At 35.9% G+C, this 21,304-nt stretch overlaps 1 protein-coding gene across 3 annotated transcripts in view; it reads left to right on the top strand.

The window, feature by feature from the left end:
* Window positions 1-21,304, top strand: part of LOC149803970 (integrator complex subunit 13-like) — a 281,070-nt gene extending 259,766 nt beyond the window's left edge. For all 3 annotated transcript variants that reach the window (XM_089953810.1, XM_089953808.1, XM_089953809.1), the window contains 3 exons: window positions 5,901-6,022; window positions 13,151-13,289; window positions 20,823-21,304. In XM_089953810.1, the coding sequence (XP_089809936.1) occupies window positions 5,901-6,022; window positions 13,151-13,289; window positions 20,823-20,862 (301 nt within the window). In that variant the 3' untranslated portion in view covers window positions 20,863-21,304. The remainder of the gene's footprint in view (window positions 1-5,900; window positions 6,023-13,150; window positions 13,290-20,822) is intronic.

The following is a 21,304-nucleotide window of genomic DNA, read 5'->3' on the forward strand; positions in this document are numbered from 1 at the left end:
GCTTTTTGGGTTCCCTTCAATGTCGAGCTTTTCCACTCTGATAATTAGTGGATATTATTACTGATGAAATTGGGGCCCCGAGTGGCCAAATGGTCTAAAGCACTCTCCGTTACAGATCACTGCCATTTCACCTCTGTCTGCGTAGATTTGAGTCTCGGATTCGGCCATTGTGGGTATGTAAGAAAGCATGCCAGTAGCTTCTCAAGGGTCGGTGGTTCTTTCCAATGATTTCCCAGGTTCTTCCTCCACCATTAATACTGGCCGCCATGTATAGCCAGTCATGTGCTGAAAAATGGCATTAAATACTACAACAACAACTACTGATGAAATTTGTCAGGGTTACTGTAGCTAAAAGCCAGAATGTCCAGTATTGTTCAGCACAAATTCACATGACATAAATATGGTATGATTGCATGTTTGGCTTCTCCCCACATAGAGGAAAGAAGTGTTAACTAAACAGGGTACCAGACTCCAGACTAATGAATCACATGACATGTTCACTTTCTTTATAAATAGGGCAGTTTATTTAAATTACTAAATATTGTTTTAGCAGTGATATTATATTGTTGGCAACATAGGAATAAATTAATCCAAAAGTTCAACTTGTCCAAGAGAAAAGAAAATTTTTCAATTTAGAAGAAAAGTTAAAGTAATTAAAATCATTAAAAAGAGGTTCTTGCCAATTTTAAAAAAAATAAACAACATAATTAAAGATAAGGAAAAATATGCTGCAGAAACAGGAAAATGGAATGGAAAAAGAAAGAAAGATTGTTAAAAGCAAGAAATGTGTGTACCCTGACTTAAATGACAAGGTTTTCAAATGGTTTTGCACTGTGCATGCCAAGAACTTTAAATTGTTTGTTACACAATACTTTTAACTGAACATAACTGATTTCAGTAAGTTGAAAATGTAAAATTAAATCTTACTCATCACAAAGTACTGCTGACCGTGAATGTTCATTAATGTATTGCATGAAACACACTGTATTCAGATGCCAGGTCTATTTGCTGTTATCTGCATGATACACACTGTATTGCTTCTTTCAGATGCCGGGTATAATTGCTGTTATCTGCATGAAACACACTGTATTGCTTCTTTCAGATGCCACGACTATTTGCTGTTATCTGCATGAAACACACTGTATTGCTTCTTTCAGATGCCAGGTCTATTTGCTGTTATCTGCATGAAACACACTGTATTCCTTCTTTCAGATGCGGGGTCTATTTGCTGTTATCTGCATGAAACACACTGTATTGCTTCTTTCAGATGCGGGGTCTATTTGCTGTTATCTGCATGAAACACTGTATTGCTTCTTTCAGATGCCAGGTCTATTTGCTGTTATCTGCATGAAACTGTATTCAGATGCCAGGTCCATTTGCTGTTATCTGCATGAAACACACTGTATTCAGGGTCTATTTGCTGTTATCTGCCTGAAACACACTGTATTGCTTCTTTCAGATGCCAGGTCTATTTACTGTTATCTGCATGAAACACACTGTATTCAGGGTCTATTTGCTGTTATCTGCCTGAAACACACTGTATTGCTTCTTTCAGATGCCAGGTCTATTTACTGTTTTCTGCATGAAACACACTGTATTCAGGGTCTATTTGCTGTTATCTGCCTGAAACACACTGTATTGCTTCTTTCAGATGCCAGGTCTATTTACTGTTATCTGCATGAAACACACTGTATTCAGGGTCTATTTGCTGTTATCTGCCTGAAACACACTGTATTGCTTCTTTCAGATGCCAGGTCTATTTACTGTTATCTGCATGAAACACACTGTATTCAGGGTCTATTTGCTGTTATCTAACAATGCATGTTGAAGCTAAAGCAGCTGTACTAGTTTGAAATATCACAATTAGCTTGTTTTTGACAAAATGATTGAGTGCAGATTTGACCCATGTTCATTGCCATATTATACTCGCTTTTAAGTGTAATCCAACTGCAAACCTAGACCCTGATCTGCCATCACATAATGTGCCAGCAGATCAGGGTCAGTGTTGCTTATTCTGTTGATTATTCCTAACAAACAGCATAAACCTAGATCTGCTCTTGCATTGTGCAGTGACAGATCTGGGTCTGTGCAGTTTGCATATGGACTCTACGTATGAGTATATATGGTATGTCAGCAAACTCATTTAGTTGGTGAAATGCATGTGCTTGTTTTTATAATTGACAACTTCCTGCCGTCACGTGCACACTTGACACACCGGTTTAGTTTTATCAGGTTACATAGACAGTACGATCAAAATGTCACTGACTCAAGCCATAATCAATTCTCCACAAAAGAAATCTTCAAGTTTCTGAATGGTTAGTGTTCAGTCAGTTACCCTGTTACTTGGATATCATGCTTTGTAAATTGATCACATGTTAGTTTCACCATTCCAGGGGGCAATTGGAGGTTGTGGGGTGAAGAGAGAAAATACATAGCTACAATATTGTCAAGTCAATAGAGAGATCTTATGTCCTGTAATTTAGCAAATAAATTTATTTTAAAAGTCGAACCAAAGTAAGTGTGTAAAAATCTGGCAAAATTGTGTTGTATTTTTCAGGAAGTTTGCCTTAATAAAATATTATATACACCTATATAATGCTAAAATACTTGGTGTGTTTACACTAACCATACTTTGTCCATGATGACAGATAACACAATATTACTACGCCTATTAAATGCTAAAATACTTGGTGTGTTTACACTAACCATACTTTGTCCATGATGACAGATAACACAATATTACTATGCCTATATAATGCTAAAATACTTGGTGTGTTTACACTAACCATACTTTGTCCATGATGACAGATAACACAATATTACTATGCCTATATAATACTAAAATACTTGGTGTGTTTACACTAACCATACTTTGTCCATGATGACAGATAACACAATATTACTATGCCTATATAATACTAAAATACTTGGTGTGTTTACACTAACCATACTTTGTCCATGATGACAGATAACACAATATTCTTAAGAGTGTTCATTTTCCAAATAAGGTTGGCTATTCTATATTTGATATTCAACCATATATGCTACAATCTATTTTTCTTTCCAAATAAGGATGCAATTACCTAATATGGAACAGCCAAATAAGGATGCAATTACCTAATATGGAACAGCCAAATAAGGATGCAGTTACCTAATATGGAACAGCCAAAACAAGGCTGAAAATTTAAGTAATATTTCAGCTGCTGTACAATGTAAATGCTACTTTACTATGATGAAATTGTCAATTTGGGGGAATTAAATAAAAGGACTGTTTGATCTGTTTCAGAATATTTATGTAATATTTTCAAACTTGCTGACAGTATGTATAAATAGTGCCAGGTGTGAATCACACCTGGCTACTCCACTGGTTGATACAGGATCAATTTAGTACCCAGTCAGTGAAGGAGATAGTAGTACTAATATTAGTACTAGAAAACATGCAACATTTGGTGGAGTATGACTTTGCAGTTAAACAGTAACATGGAACTTTAATTCAGTGTTTTGGAAAACCTTCTACATGAGTGAGAGGACAATAAATCCTTATGAGAAAATTCATGTGCCATATATACTTGCATAGAAAATTCATGTGTCATATATGCTTGCATAGAAAATTCATGTGCCATATATACTTGCATAGAAAATTCATGTGCCATATATACTTGTATAGAAAATTCATGTGCCATATATACTTGTATTGAAAATTCATGTGCCATATATACTTGTATAGAAAATTCATGTGCCATATATACTTGTATTGAAAATTCATGTGGCATATATACTTGCATAGAAAATTCATGTGCCATATATACTTGTATAGAAAATTCATGTGCCATATATACTTGCATAGAAAATTCATTTGCCATATATACTTGCATAGAAAGTCATGTGCCATATATAATTGCATAGAAGCCAGATTCAGTTTCAGACTTCATCCACATGATCTGCCATTGCATAATGGGCCAGCAGATCAAAGTCTATGCAGTTTGTGATGTCCTGATCTGCAGGCATACTATGTGATGTCAGATCAGGGTCGTTGTTGTTGTTTGCAATCGGGCCTGACTTATAAGCTAGTATATATGTTAGAGCAGAGTCATTTTGCAGATGGAAGCAGTCTGAATAAGCGAGTCCTGGAGCAGCTTCAGAATGTAGTCAGTAGGAAATGCCATTACAGTAGATTGAAGTCCCTTTCCATTGCTCAAGCTAATGTAATGCCATATTACAGGAATGCCAATACAGGAATGCCATTAATGTCATATTACAGGAATGCCAATACAGTAGATTGAAGTCCCTTTCCATTGCTCAAGCTAATCTAATGTCATATTACAGGAATGCCATTAAAGTAGAAGAACTTTATTGAGTGTGACTAGACCAGCACCAACGTAGCTGACAGTTAGAAAACCAGAAATCTGAGATGTTTATGACAACCAGGAACTTTATTTATCAACTTGAAAAACTGGTCTCTTAGAACCAGAGCATATTTATGAAGTTGACAAGAGAATGATAATGTTGTCGATGATGTTTTTGCTTCATGTATACGAAAAAGATTTGGAATTAAGAATTTATTTTAATATAAATTGATTTTAAAATGTTGACCATGTTGGATTTTTATTGATACTGTTAACAGTATTGCTATTTATTCAACTTAATATTATTAGTTTGTTTCTTGTATACCCATATTTGTCTCTTAATATGTGTCTGTCCAACTATATATTTTTCTCCATCTATATCTATCTTTCTCTCACTCTGTCTATCCATCTGTCTGTGGATTACTATCTGTCTATCCGCCTGTCTGTTTATCTCTCTGTCTATCCATCTCTCTACCCATCTGTTTGTGTGTATCCATCTGTCTGACTACCCATCTTTCTATATGTGTATCCATCTGTCTGTCTGTCTACCCATATGCCTGTCTGTGTACCCATCTGTCTGTCTATCTACCCATATGCCTGTCTGTGTATCCATCTGTCTGTCTGTCTACCAATCTGTCCATCTGTCTTTCCATGTGTCCAATGAACCCATCTTTCTATATGTGTATCCATCTGTCTGTCTGTCTACCCATATGCCTGTCTGTGTACCCATCTGTCTGTCTGTCTACCCATATGCCTGTCTGTGTATCCATCTGTCTGTCTGTCTACCAATATGTCCATCTGTCTTTCCATGTGTCCAATGAACCCAGCAACATACTTTAGTTTTTCCAAAGTCCAATATTGACTCACAGGTGACCTTGAAGTCACTGCCAAAGTTTACCCTGCCATTGAGGAGGGTAAAATTAGAAATTAATTTTAGTAGACTTGGAAAAACGCTGGGGTGTTGACTGATGGTTCTATCATCTTTTAAGTAAGTATATAGTACTATATCACTGTTACATGTGTTACATATATTGGGTACATTTGGTATTTATTACTTTTTCTTAAATATTATTTCTGATTATTGAACAAGGTCTCACAATTTGATGGTATATTTTATGAGATGGAAGCACCATAATATTTTATTTTTTTAAAGCAAGAAAAAAATCTGTTGATGGGTTGCTAGGTGATACAGATGGATTAATCTGGACGTTAAACTGAAATCAAATTTTTCAATCATGTTTTAATTATCTATAATCCTGTAATAATTTAAGTCTGAGAGGGATTTTTATATGTATATAATATATTTTCTAGACTTTATAGGGCAGGAAACCATTATTTTGGGCAGAAATGTGCCACTGATAAATTGGTTGTATAAATTGATAGGACTAGAAGTTTTGCATACCTGTTGAATATTAAACTTTTGGGATTGGAACCCCGTTTGGGCCCTTAGAAAACCCTTAAAAATTCCCATATATTAATATTATACATAAATATATACTTCATAGACTCCTCTTTCAGAGATATATGAATAACTAAATATCTCATCTATTTCAGATACCAGAAGATGACAGAGAGGGAGAAGCAAGAGTTGAACAAGGGAGATTACTCTGAAGACTCTGGTCCTTCAACCAAAAGACTGAGATCTGGCTCTGAGGAACCACTTGTTAGATCAGGAGGTAATGTCCTACCCATGCCTGTAAACAAGCATTTTTTCTTCTTCTTTTTCTAGGGAGAAATATTTGAATATTTACCTAGGGCAAGATAAACAGAATCTTAGAGTGAGATTTCCCTATCCTGTCCACATGCAGAGAATATCTTTGTTCTTGTCCACAACATGCATTTATTGCCAGCACAAAGATCGCAAAATATTAAAAAGTAGCTTTACACTTTAAAAGTTATTGCCACTGTTTGACTTACAACTTTTTCCTTTATTTGCAATATATGGATTATTGGCGTTGGGAGGAGGGCTTTGTGTGGAACACAATTTATTTTGTTTAGATAATTGTGATGGTACCATCTTGGGCCTGTTGAATTTGACATTACTACATCTTTGGAAAATTTTCTGACAGTGTTTCAGTTTGTGGGAGGAATCAAAGGTGAAGGGTCAAAATAATTAATTGATATAATATATATCAACTCACAGAATAAATCAAATGTTCACTCTGTGTAATGTTCAATCTGTAATATTCATTCTGTAATATTCATTCTGTAATATTCAATCTGTAATATTCAATCTATGTAATATTCAATCTGTGTAATGTTCATTATGTGTAATATTCAATATATGTAATATTCAATCTATGTAATATTCAATCTGTAATGTTCAGTCTATGTAATATTCAATCTGCAATGTTCAATCTGTAATATTCAATCTGTGTAATGTTCAATCTATGTAATATTCAATCTGTGTAATGTTCAATCTGTGTAATGTTCAATCTGTGTAATGTTCAATGTGTGTAATGTGTGTAATGTTCAATCTGTGTAATGTTCAATCTGTGTAATGTTCAATCTGTGTAATGTTCAATCTATGTAATGTTCAGTCTGTTAATGTTCAATCTGTAATGTTCAATATGTGTACTGTTCAATCTATGTAATGTTCAATCTGTGTACTGTTCAATCTATTAATGTTCAGTCTGTAATATTCAATCTGTGTAATGTTTAAATTCTAACTTTTGAGCAGGTACTCATGATTATTCAGACTTTTGGTTCATAAAATTAGTACTGATAATTTTAGGTATTACTGATTCATCATGCATCTGATAGAATGGGACAGATAATGGGATTTTATGGCCAGGAATTTTGACCAAAAAATCAGGATTTTCATTGACCCAATTTTAGTATGCAAATGAACATAAGTTACAACTTTTGTACAAATTGACATCTTTTTAATACAGTGGTCCCCCTCTCATACAGCCACCCCTTCTGAAAAGTGGCCTTATAAGATGGGTGGCCTCTCCAGAAGGGTGATGTGTATGTATACATGTATGTGTATATAGTAGGAAAGCTACATACAACTTAAAGCAGTTAATATCTTCATTTAAAAATATCATTAATTATTAAAATGTTCTTCTTGTCTTAAAAACAAAGTTATTTTAAGTAACATAAATTAATAGTTCTTATTCCTAGGCATGAAATGTGAGTGGGTATTGTTGGCATGCACATCACAAAACCATTGAAAAACATTATATAAATCATGGTACATATATTGTTTCATATTTTAAATTATTCTCATTCCATTTACTCCATTCTCCCACTGCAAGAGATAGTTTCTTTATCTTTTAAGATATTGTTTATTTGAGTCTTCCCAACATAAAATCTTTCGGCGATTCAACTCTCCCCATTGTCATCAACTCAAATAACTTTTACTTTTTCTTCTAAAGTATTATTTCTTCGTTTACGTGATGAAATGTTAAAGTTTTACTATGATTTATTCCTATGTTGCTAATTGATTGTTTTTGTGTTTATGTGTTAATCCACAAAATCTATTTTTAGTCCATCTGACCACGTCGGTCGTATTTGTCAATTAAAAAAAAAATCCGCTGTGTGAACCCCACAGCTCTTTCAAAACGTTGCTGACTCCATTTCCTGCAAATGTTGGTGTTAATGATATAATGATAACCCTAGTGGTACATGTACTTTTGCCAACACTTCTTTTAGTAACGGAAACCTGACATCCGGAAAACGACATCGGGAAAAATAATCAGATTACTTACCTTACCATAGTTAAATATTGGTTTCGGACATATATTAATAATAAAATATGGCTGCTTGTGAGGGGTAAATTAAACATTTGTGTTGGCCGATGGTCGCATTGGAGGGGTGGCCTTTCTTGAGGGGTACTTTTGAACACAAACTCGTTGGTGACAAGGAAATCTGGCTGTAAAGAGTGGGTGGCCGCTGGTCAGGGAGGCCGTTCTTGAAGAGGACCACTGTATTAAAATATGCATATCATCTCATCAAATCAGTTATTTTCACAGTAACCTCTTGCCTCACATTCTCCTCCTATATGTACCTAATGCATTTTTAGCATTCCTTTGATTATTGCTGGATTATATAGGTGGCAGTCATCATTGTTGAACTTTGCAGTTAGGAGATGATGTGCTGTTTTTTAATCCAGGTAGCGTTGCAAATGTCCATTTAAGTGTCTACATTGGAATGGGGCAATATCATTACAACTCTACTGATTCCACCAAGAAGTTTAAATCATTTCCAGCCTGTGGGCAGATTCAGATTGCCATCTGCCAGCCTGTGGGCAGATTTGGATTGCCATCTGCCAGCCTGTGAGCAGATTCAGATTGCCATCTGCCAGCCTGTGAGCAGATTCGGATTACCATCTGCCAGCCAGTGGGCAGATTCGGATTGCCATCTACCAGCCTGTGAACAGATTCAGATTGCCATCTGCCAGCCTATGGACAGATTCAGATTGCCATCTGCGAGCCAGTGGGCAGATTCAGATTGTCATCTGCCAGTCTGTGGGCAGATTCAGATTGCCATCTGCCAGCCAGTGGGCAGATTCAGATTGCCATCTGCCAGCCTGTAGGTAGGTTCAGATTTCTCTCTGCCAGCCAGTGGGCAGATTCAGATTGCCATCTGCCAGCCTGTGGGCAGATTCAGATTTCTGTCTGCCAGCCTGTGGGCAGATTCAGATTTCTGTCTGCCAGCCTGTGGGCAGATTCAGATTGCCATCTGCCAGCCAGTGGGCAGATTCAGATTGCCATCTGCCAGCCTGTAGGTAGATTCAGATTTTTATCTGCCAGCCAGTGGGCAGATTCAGATTGCCATCTGCCAGCCAGTGGGCAGATTCAGATTGCCATCTGCCAGACTGTGGGCAGATTCAGATTGCCATCTGCCAGCCAGTGGGCAGATTCAGACTGCCATCTGCCAGCCTGTAGGTAGATTCAGATTTCTGTCTGCCAGCCTGTGGGCAGATTCAGATTGCCATCTGCCATCCTGTGGGCAGATTCAGATTTCTGTCTGCCAGCCTGTGGGCAGATTCAGATTGCCATCTGACAGCCAGTGGGCAGATTCAGATTGCCATCTGCCAGCCTGTGGGCAGATTCAGATTGCTGCCTGCCAGCCTGTGGGCAGCTTCAGATTGCCATCTTCCAGCCTGTGAGCACATTCAGATTGCCATATGCCAGCCTCTGGGCAGATTTGGATTGCCATCTGCCAGCCTCTGAGCAGATTCAGATTGCTGCCTGCTAGCCTGTGCACAGATTCAGATTGCTGCCTGCCTCAAGATTGCTACTGTCTGAGTCAAACTCTGATATTGTTTTAATGTCCATAAGATTCTTCACATGAAGCACAAACACAAACATTACATCATCACAACCTTTGTGACTTTAAACCTAATTTGAATACATCTTTGTTGTCATCATTATTATCACTATCACCACTCTTAATAATCACAAGCAAATCCAGAAAATGTCACTTTCCAATGTTATAAACTGAGACAAAGACCCCATTCATCACAGGCATGTCGGATTACAATGGCAATTAGTGCCATGTACTTTAGTCTGGTTTTCATTCATGTTTACAAAGATTTAAATCAAGTTCAGTGGTATTTATATCAGTTTTTGTGATGCAGCCATTTAAAGTAGTGTTGAACTCGTATTTTTCCTAAAAAATCACCATCACTGGTTGCATTCTGCAGATAGTGTCTTGGCACATCTAATTTTATCCACATTTGATGCAGATTCTGAGAACATGGATTTCAGCAGTGGTGTACTTGTCAGGATTAACATGCTTTTATGAGATCACAGTGCTGCGTGACATGTCACTGACTTTAAAATCAGCTTAACAGGAAAAGGAGAATGCATTTTCATGTCCCTTCAAACTTGATTGCAACCACTGAAATTCTCGTGTTCAACCATTGCTATATTTTGTGATATTTCAGTTGCTTGGATTTTGATGTTTTGACATTGGCATGCTTAGACATATCAACAGACTTTAAATACCAATATCAAAGTGGCTCAGTGTTATGCAACTTGTGTAATCCAACCTTAATCAGTTAACATCTTTAATCCAGTCCAAATTACTTTGATCATAGCAGAGTTCTCAGAAATGCTTAATCATGAATATTTGGATGCAAAAATTTTTTCTGGGATGCAGAAAATCGCTTGCATGGGAGTCCTCTACAAGCTGAGCTGCAAATTCAAAGACTCACCAATCCTGCCTCGATTACCTGCTGATTGAGAAAATATGCTGATCAATTGATTATTTTAGCTGTGTTAATATTTACAATGGCAGAATTTAGTAGCTGAAAGATCTCCAGATGTGCAAATTGTCATTATAAGAACACATCAAAAGAGCATTACACAATACCTGGGCAGCAAGTTTAAAGACTTTGACTTGCTGCTGGGTGAGAAACTGCTGAAATTCATAATGACTGAATTCAGTAGCAGAAAACCCCAGAAATGTACATGTGGTTATTATAAGAGTACATCAAATGAATAATTTTATTTTTCATTACTGTGTTGCTGAGTATAGCCAAATCAATGGTGCATATGACCTTTAAATCAAGACATGTGGAGACTTCAGCAAAATGCCATTTGCAAATTTGGATAAATATTTTGGAGTAAAACAGCAAATTGGTGAAGATAGTAATGAGATTCAGAAGAATGCTAAATTTGCTAGAACTGATAGCTAAGATGGGACAGTATCCAAGTGTAAGAAAGTGCATGATGTGTGACTTAATGTTTGGAATAATACTTTACCTTGGATTGACAAAATTCAGTCTCACTCGGATGAACAAACAAGAGTTATATGTCAGTGGTGTAAAAAATGTGGAAAATAACCTCAATGGCAACCACTGGTTCTTCTTATCAGCAATGTTCCATATTTTTTGGGAGGTAATTACAATGTTTGCTGGTGGGACTCATATTTTTACAGAAATAGGAGTCCTGGAGACATCAAACATGATGTAGACTCTAATCCATGTCAACATTTATAAGCATAACATACCCTCCAGATAGATTCAATGTACTGTTAAATGTTTTATGCTGATTGGGCTCTTTAGTAACTTATTGGGCTCTTTAGTAACCTGTTGGGCTCTTTAGTAACCTGTTGGGCTCTTTAGTAACCTATTGGGCTCTTTAGTGACCTATTGGGCTCTTTAGTAACCTATTGGGCTCTTTAGTAACCTATTGGGCTCTTTAGTGACCTATTGATCTCTTCAGTGACCTATTGGGCTCTTTAGTAACCTATTGGGCTCTTTAGTGACCTATTGGGCTTTTTAGTAACCTATTGGGCTCTTTAATAACCTAATGGGCTCTTTAGTAACCTCATGGGCTCTTTAGTGACCTATTGGGCTCTTTAGTAACCTAATGGGCTCTTTAGTAACCTAATGGGCTCTTTAGTAACCTATTGGGCTCTTTAGTAACCTAATGAGCTCTTTAGTAACCTAATGGGCTCTTTAGTGACCTATTGGACTCTTTAGTAACCTAATAGGCTCTTTAGTAACCTAATGGGCTCTTTAGTAACCTAATGGGCTCTTTAGTAACCTAATGGGCTCTTTAGTGACCTATTGGGCTCTTTAGTAACCTACTGGGCTCTTTAGTGACCTATTGGGCTCTTTAGTAACCTAGTTATAATCACTTAACATCGTTAATCCTTTTGGAATTTCTTGTGCTCACACATAAGATAATTCACCTCAACAAACTTCAAATTTGACTATTCTGTCACAAGTTGGGAGGCGATAAACCATCTTGATCATTCAGCCACGTGTACATTTGTATATTCGTGTGTATTCATTTGATCCCTTGTTTGTTTTGCCCAAAATTTCTTGGATCCTTTTTCCTCTATGTTCATAACAAATGGTGTGTCGATACATCTACTAAAGAATAACACACCCTTACCACTACTAGGTCACTGTTACAAACTTTTGATACTTGAGTAACTTTTGTGTATCAGTGTGAGCAAATTTTCAGTCTTTTGTGAGTTATGTTTTCTGCTATCTGTCTATTACACACTGAATTTCTTGGAACCTTCTTTGTTACTCATTACAACTTGTATGTAGATACACCTGAGCAAATGTAATTCACTAATACAAAAACTAGGTCAGTGTGAACAATGTTCATGTTTGAGTGCCTTCTGTATTTTTAGCTATCCATTTGTTGAACCTGTAGTTATACTAACCTATTTCGCCTATGCTCTTGATAACTGCAATGTGGCTGCATCTCCTGTGAAATTAACTCTATGTTACCAAAACCAGATCAACTGGGATCCCTTTATTGCTTAAAACACCTCATCATCAAACATTTTACATTTGGCCTTCATTTCTCCAGGTTAACAACAGTACAGTGATCAATTAACAGCTTGTTGTGTAGATATGTTTGCCTTAATCCTATTATTCAGCCATGCATCATTACACCGGAATAGCATTTCTGGTGCGCATTAGACTAGTTTCTGTAATGTCAGGATAGAACATGTGTCATTTCTGTTAAATATTATTTTTGGTGAAAATGGTAAATTTCAAATATAAAACGGAATGTGCAGTAGATGGCCTTTAGAACTATTGTTGTCCTACTGCCAAATTAATCACATGTATGTCTAGGGCAAATTCAGTTTTTGTCATTTCTAATAAAAATTATTTTTTGGTTCCCTTTTTGATTGATAAGTTTGCCCTTGTGTGTTAAACTGCTTTAATTTTACTTTATTGGCAGGAGCAGCAACTTTCTTCGGTACATGTTTCTAGCTTATGATTATTGTGATGCCATAGGACTGACCATTTGAACTAAACAATATAAATCATTGCCAGAACTACTTGTTGATGTTCTTGACCTTATTAAGACTTTGTTTTACAGGTGGTCAAAATCTGCTCAGCTTATGGACTAATCGGATTAAGGCTGTCCACTCTATGCAACATGTCCAGTTTGCAGGGCGTGCAGAGGGTGAGGGCAAATCAGCAGTCCTTTACAAACAGCTGCAGGAAAAGGAAAATGAGTAAGCCATTAATTGGTGCTTTTGTATTACAGTGAGGAATAGAGATATTGTCAATTCTTCAATGGTAATATTGTATTATAGTGAGGAATAGAGATATTGTCAATTCTTCAATGGTAATATTGTATTACAGTGAGGAATAGAGATATTGTCAATTCTTCAATGGTAATATTGTATTACAGTGAGGAATAGAGATATTGTCAATTCTTCAATGGTAATATTGTATTACAGTGAGGAATAGAGATATTGTCAATTCTTCAATGGTAATATTGTATTACAGTGAGGAATAGAGATATTGTCAATTCTTCAATGGTAATATTGTATTATAGTGAGGAATAGAGATATTGTCAATTCTTCAATGGTAATATTGTATTACAGTGAGGAATAGAGATATTGTCAATTCTTCAATGGTAATATTGTATTACAGTGAGGAATAGAGATATTGTCAATTCTTCAATGGTAATATTGTATTACAGTGAGGAATAGAGATATTGTCAATTCTTCAATGGTAATATTGTATTATAGTGAGGAATAGAGATATTGTCAATTCTTCAATGGTAATATTGTATTACAGTGAGGAATAGAGATATTGTCAATTCTTCAATGGTAATATTGTATTACAGTGAGGAATAGAGATATTGTCAATTCTTCAATGGTAATATTGTATTACAGTGAGGAATAGAGATATTGTCAATTCTTCAATGGTAATATTGTATTACAGTGAGGAATAGAGATAATGTTAATTCCTAGATAATATTTGTATATTACAGTTATGAATAGAGATAATAGTGTTAATTATTCAATGGTACCATTGTATTACAGTGAGGAGTAGGGGTAGTGTTAATTATTCAGTGGTACCATTGTATTACAGTGAGGAGTAGGGATAGCGTTAATTATTCAATGGTACCATTGTATTACAGTGAGGAGTAGGGATAGCGTTAATTATTCAGTGGTACCATTGTATTACAGTGAGGAGTAGGGATAGCATTAATTATTCAATGGTACCATTGTATTACAGTGAGGAGTAGGGGTAGCGTTAATTATTCAATGGTACCATTGTATTACAGTGAGGGATAGAGATATTGTTAATTATTCAATGGTACTTATCTGTATTATAATGCAGAATAGAGATATCATTAATTCTTCAATTGTACTATTGTATTACATTGAGGAATAGAGATATTGTTAATCCCTTAACAGCCCTCTTGCCTTCTGTTTGGAGATAGATTAAGTCGATGAGATTTTTATATATGTTTGAGTGCAGTCAGATTGCTACATGTATTTTAATTTAGTAAATCTTCAGATTCCATTTTTGGTGCCAATACTGAAGCTACCTCAAACAGGTCATATCATTCAATGCTCCACTTTAATTTTCAAATGTTTAAAAGTCATTACTTCTTGTACCTTCAAGATTTTCTTTTAAAAATGTGAAAAACGTTTGTTTTTTGTCATTTGAGATTTAATGTATTGTTTGTTCATTTGCTCCCCACAGTAATTTGCATCTGTTTTTAACACCGTTCAACCATTGCAGGTGCCCGCCAAATTATAGAGGAAGTCTATAATGTACTCAATAATAATATAAATTTGGATATAACATGGTCACATCATAGTTCCAATCCTTTGTCTTAATTGTCCCTTATTCACCAAGACTCTGTAAACATCAGTCAAACTAACAGGCAAACAAAATTCAGATGAGTTTTAGAAACTTATAGCTTACAAATCATAATTCATGTTCTTGCAAAGTAATGATTAATTTTCGTAATCTTAATCAAAATCATTACATAATTTGGTTGGTAGTTAAAATTATTACTATACATTTTATCTGGCATTGTATTTATTTCTCCCTATTCCCCATGCATGTAAAGCAGAATTTAAAAATTGTTCTCCCTTAATACATTAACCCCTAGCGATGACTTTACGGGGCAGGAGGTAGTAGCCTACTGCCAAGCTCTGTTGCGTCATATTCATACATGATACACTAAAGTGGGTGATATTCACTTATGCTGTTAGCAGTAGAAGACCTCAATTACAGTATGTACTCACTCATTAGTCAAATCCATCTGTGACCTGTGCAGAATCAGATCTACAGTCAAATAATGCACCAGCAGATCTGGGTCTGTGCAGTTTCCTGGGAGTAATCAGTAGATAAAAAAATATAAACTCTGATCTGCCATTGCAGTATGTGATAGCTGATCAGGGTCTATGTTATTTGTAGTAGGACTAGACCTGTAAGCGAGTACCTATGGCAGGGTTGCACAACCCATGGCCCACAGGCCGGATCCGGCACGCTAGCGTGTTCTGTCAGGCCCTCAGGGAAAATAAAAGCAGCACAGAAATCTAGCCCAACACAACACAGAAATCTGGCCCGTGAACAGTAATTATATTAAAGAAGTTAGAAATCCATTTGGCTACTGACAAATTTGCGACCTATACCAACCTGACACAGAGCTTAAGTCTAACTCAGGGAAGGCGGTAATATCGTCCTCACCTAAGAAGTTTAAAAAATGCCGCATCTGTTTGAATGCCAGTGCAAAAGGGCAGCATAAACTTGGCTTGCCTCATGTGGCAATTTTTGGCGTGCTGGCCCTGTCAAATCTATTACTTAGATTTTGTATTGGCGGCTCATTGCATGATCTCAGTCAAGTTCTCTGTGTCAACGATTCTAGAATATATTTTCTTCATTGTGTCAACAGCATCAGTGATAATGTAAAACAAAGCGTGCTTTTCTAAAATATAAATTGACAGTGCCATGATTGAATATATCTAAACCTGAAGCTAAAAAGCGTAAGATTGATGGATAAAATTGTCAGTTCAGTGATGAATAGACATGTCAGTATTTTATGGATACTTTTAACAGAAAATTAGTGTTTAATTTGCTGCAAATCACTTAGCGTTATGAAAAAGTATAACTGCAGACGACACTACGAAACAAAACATGCCACTGCTTTTAAGGAATTGCAAGGTGATTTGAGAACGCAGAAAATCAAACAGTTAAAGAAGACTGTCAGCTGAGCAAAGTTTTTCACAAGGAAGTCGCAAGAAACAAGATGTTTGACATGTGCAAAGTCATCATGGCCTTTCACAGATGGCAATTTTATTAGATAATGTGTCCATAGCATCTGCACAGAAATATGTCCAGAAAATGCCAGTATTTTAAGCAAAGTCGCGTTATCAAAAATGACAATTCAGTGCATAGTGGAGGACCTTGTAAAAGACGTTACTGAGAGTTGCATGACAGATTATCTAGCTGCACATATATTTCAGTAGCTTTGGATTAGAACACTGATATTACCGATACTGATATTGCCCACACTGATATTACCCACACTGATATTACCGATACTGATATTACCCACACTGATATTACCAATACTGATATTACCCACACTGATATCACCGATACTGATATTACCCACACTGATATTACCGATACTGATATTACCCACACAGAATATTACCGATACTGATATTACCGATACTGATATTACCCACACTGATATTACCGATACTGATATTACCCACACTGATATTACCAATACTGATATTACCCACACTGATATTACCCACACTGATATTACCCACACTGATATTGCCAATACTGATATTACCCACACTGATATTACCCACACTGATATTACCGATACTGATATTACCCACACTGATATTACCGATACTGATATTACCCATACTGATATTACCCACACTCATATTACCGATACTGCACAGCTGTTAGTTCATGTACGAGCACATTTGTTTGACAATAAGACATGGCTGTCTGGCATGGCCTTTCTTACAGACATCACGTGTCATTTAAAGATCACTTTATCCTTGACATGTTTCAAGAGTTGCAAGCTTTTCAATTAAAACTGAAACTCTTTCATTCACATCTGCAGTCTAGAAATCTTATTCATTCTGAGGCATGCTTACATTTCCAGGTGGAGTACCAATGTGATTTTTCAGGATATCATGAGTCTTGTGAAACCTTAACGATGGAATTTGATAATCGGTTTCAAGACTTCAAAGAAAAGAAAGATTTGTTTAATTTCATGCCTGTTCCCTTTTCTTGTACAGTGGAAGCTTTTCCTGCTGAATATCATCAATTGGAGGTCATTGACTTTCAATGTTCAGCTGAACTGAAAGTGGCCTTTTAGGAAAATAACATTTTAACATTTTTCAGGAATCTTTGTCAAGACAAATAAGGCAAAATTAAGGACTTGACTTTAAAGTTGTTTTCATTGTTTGAAAGTACATATTTATGTGAGCAAACATTCTCAATGATACCAACCTCAATAAGAATAAACTCAGATCAAACTTGACTGACAGCAACCTCAATAAGAATAAACCGAGATCAAACTTGACTGACAGCAACCTCAATAAGAATAAACTGAGATCAAACTTGACTGATACCAACCTCAATAAGAATAAACTGAGATCAAACTTGACTGATACCAACCTCAATAAGAATAAACTGAGATCAAACTTGACTGATAGCAATCCCAATAAGAAAAAACTGAGATTAAACTTGACTGATAGCAACCTCAGTAAGAATAAACTAGGATCAAACTTGACTGATAGCTACCTCAGTTCCATTTTGAAGATTGCAACAACTGAATTACGACCAAACATTGATAAAATAGTTCAAACCATTCATTCACAGCCGTCTCATTAGATTATGTGCAAGCAACGAATGAGGAATTATACATTGGACTAAAACTTTGTAAGTAAAAACTGGTGTTCAGTTCCTCTTGACTCTTGAGTCTTCACTTTTACATGTAAAAATAAAATTATATAAAACCTTTATGTCAAGCACTAGTTTATTACAACATTTATCAATGTTAATTTTGTTTACCAAGTCGCTGTTGTATAGAAGATGCAGCATGGTATTTGTGACCCTCAAGTGGTCTTAGAAAATGCAATCTGGCCCTTGGCCAAGAAAGGCTATGCACCCCTCATCTATAGTACCACATTCCCTGGCACCATGAATTGACCACTTTCTGTGGAAAACCAGTTCTCATGGGTTTCATGGTTGCTACCAATAAAAAAAATGTAAAGATCTAACAAAAAATACTTCTGTGATAACAAATAGGACTGCTTATCAAAATGCACCAGCTTAAGAACCTATAAAAATGGTACTTGTTGCAAACCCATCTTCACTAGTAGAGATGTATAAATTTCAGGGAAACTTCTACTGGATACCCGTCAATCCAGGTACCTGATCAAAGGAAAATTGTATTAAATGTGAACCTGAACTGCTTTATTGTAGGTTCATACTTGCCAACCCCAAGAGAGGCATAGGTGTAGTTATTAATAGGTGTAGTTATTACTAATATAAGTGGCAAATAAGCAAAATCCGAGTATAAAAAGAGCAATCGGTATATCATATGCTATAATTACAGCAATCGGTATATCATATGCTATAATTACAGCAATCAGTATATCATATGCTATAATTAAAGCAATCTGTATATCATATGCTATAATTACAGCAATCGGTATATCATATGCTATAATTACAGCAATCTATATATCATATGCTATAATTACAGCAATCGGTATATCATATGATATAATTACAGCAATCGGTATATCATATGCTATAATTACAGCAATCAGTATATCATATGCTATAATTACAGCAATCTGTATAGCATATGCTATATTTACAGCAATCTATATATCAAATGCTATAATTACAGCAATCAGTATATCATATGCTATAATTACAGAAAGCTATATCATATGCTATAATTACAGCAATCTCTTTATCATATGTTATATGTACAACAATCTATATATCGTGTGCTATAATTACATCACTCTATATATCATATGCTATAATTACAGCAGTCGGTATATCATATGCTATAATTACAGAAAGCTATGAAAAATGTACATTTATATTTGCTGCTCACCTGCATCTGCATTTAAAATTCTTGTCACAAATCAGCGAAATCAGTGTGGATTAGTAGTTAGTACAAGAGTAAGGACACAAAACAAATTTATAAAATGATTTATGCATAACACTCACTTTAACTAGTCTACATGTCTAAATTTTGCTGAATGATTGTGAAGTCCACAAATAATGAATGCTGTATTACATCACTGTCAAATCCTTCATTCATGATTTGTAAAATACGATTGATTGTCCCTTTTCCTGATTCACCATGTTTTTAAGTTTAACAAAATCCCTCTCATCTAACATTTCTCAGTCATACAACCTCCATAAGTCACATCGGTAAAGCCTGTTTCACTTAATATCTGGTGCCATTTGTTTTCAATATAGACTGGACCACTACATATGTGTATCAAAATAGAATGACTGTGTGACACATGGCTTCACATTCAAGAAACCCATTTGTTTACATGGAACTGTTTCATGTACAGTTGCTATAAAAAGAAATAAGGAAATTAGAAGGTCTAACAATGAATAACTACACCATAGCCAATAGTCCCATGATAGAAGCCTCGAAACACCATAGCCAATAGTCCCATGATAGAAGCCTCGAAACACCATAGCCAATAGTCCCATGATAGAAGCCTCGAAACACCATAGCCAATAGTCCCATGATAGAAGCCTCGAAACACCATAGCCAATAGTCCCATGATAGAAGCCTCGAAACACCATAGCCAATAGTCCCATGATAGAAGCCTCGAAACACCATAGCCAATAGTCCCATGATAGAAGCCTCGAAACACCATAGCCAATAGTCCCATGATAGAAGCCTCGAAACACAATAGCCAATAGTCCCATGATAGAAGCCTCGAACTGCAATCATTATTCTGTGTCTTGCACACTCCTGATGTCTTTGATCTAAACTTTGAAACATGTTTTGATTTTTTTAATTTGTAACTAATTGCCCTTTTTATTACCAGGTTATTTATAAATGGGCATGTACCCAAATACCCAGGTACCTGTTGACATTTTTATTCACAAGTCAATATTTCTGTGGAGCTAATAATTCCATATGAATCCTTGTCACAAAGACAGGAAACATATGCATGTATCACAAAACCATTCCAAGTAGTTGTCTCAGACAAATCAAATTATTTGTTGTTTTTGTTGTAGGGTTTAACGCCATTGTTCAGCACACGATAGGCTATACATGGCGGCCAGTATTAATGGTGTAGGAAGAACCCGGGAAAACCTCAAAAAGAACCACCGACCCATGAGAAGCTACTGGCAAGCTTTCTCATGTACCCACATTGGCTGAATCCGAGACTCAAACACAAATTATTTGTAATATCCATTTTAAAAGTTTCAGTTGTTTTCACCATGGTGATTCAGAATAACACTGCATGGAAAACTATTTAAATGGCTGGTGATTCAAAGCTGTACCAAATGGTTTTATTGGTAACAACTTTCACTCGTAAAAATATAGCAGTAAAGTCACACGACAATTTGTTCTCTGTATGTCATAGTTCATTTGGAAATAGCGAGCTCTTCATAAGACCACAGAAGATTCACTAAACCATGAAAATGAATACCCCGGAAGTAAGTGAACTTACTCTGATTTCAATTTTTTGTGTATATTACAGAGCAGAGGCCACGGATCCCCCTGCAGCTTCAAAGAGATAATTTTTCAAGAGGTCTTGATGGTGGAAATGGACAATTTGAAAGTTTGTCATGTTTGGAATTTTTGTCTGAGCAAAGTCTAAAGAGTTCAAAAAGAGCTAGAGGGACAATATGTCTTTGGAACACTTTATAAAAGAACTAGAGTGAGGGACAGCTTGTGTTTGGAACACGTTATAAAAGAACTAGAGTGAGGGACAGCTTGTGTTTGGAACACTTTATAAAAGAACTAGAGTGAGAGACAGCATGTATTTGGAACATGATACAAGAAAAGCTACCATGGTATTCATGGTTGCAATTATGTTACATTTTGCAACTACAAGAATTCTTGTGATAGTCATTTTAAAGGGTCGTCATCATCACTTAAAGAAAGTCAGATGAGCCTTGTTTCAGTTTCCATGCTGGATTTAAACCTTATAATAAATAATAAAATGTCATTTTCTTGGTT

Source organism: Sinohyriopsis cumingii, chromosome 3, assembly GCF_028554795.1.
Source record: "Sinohyriopsis cumingii isolate HCF-2022 chromosome 3, ASM2855479v2, whole genome shotgun sequence".
Classification (NCBI taxonomy): Eukaryota; Metazoa; Mollusca; class Bivalvia; order Unionida; family Unionidae; genus Sinohyriopsis; species Sinohyriopsis cumingii.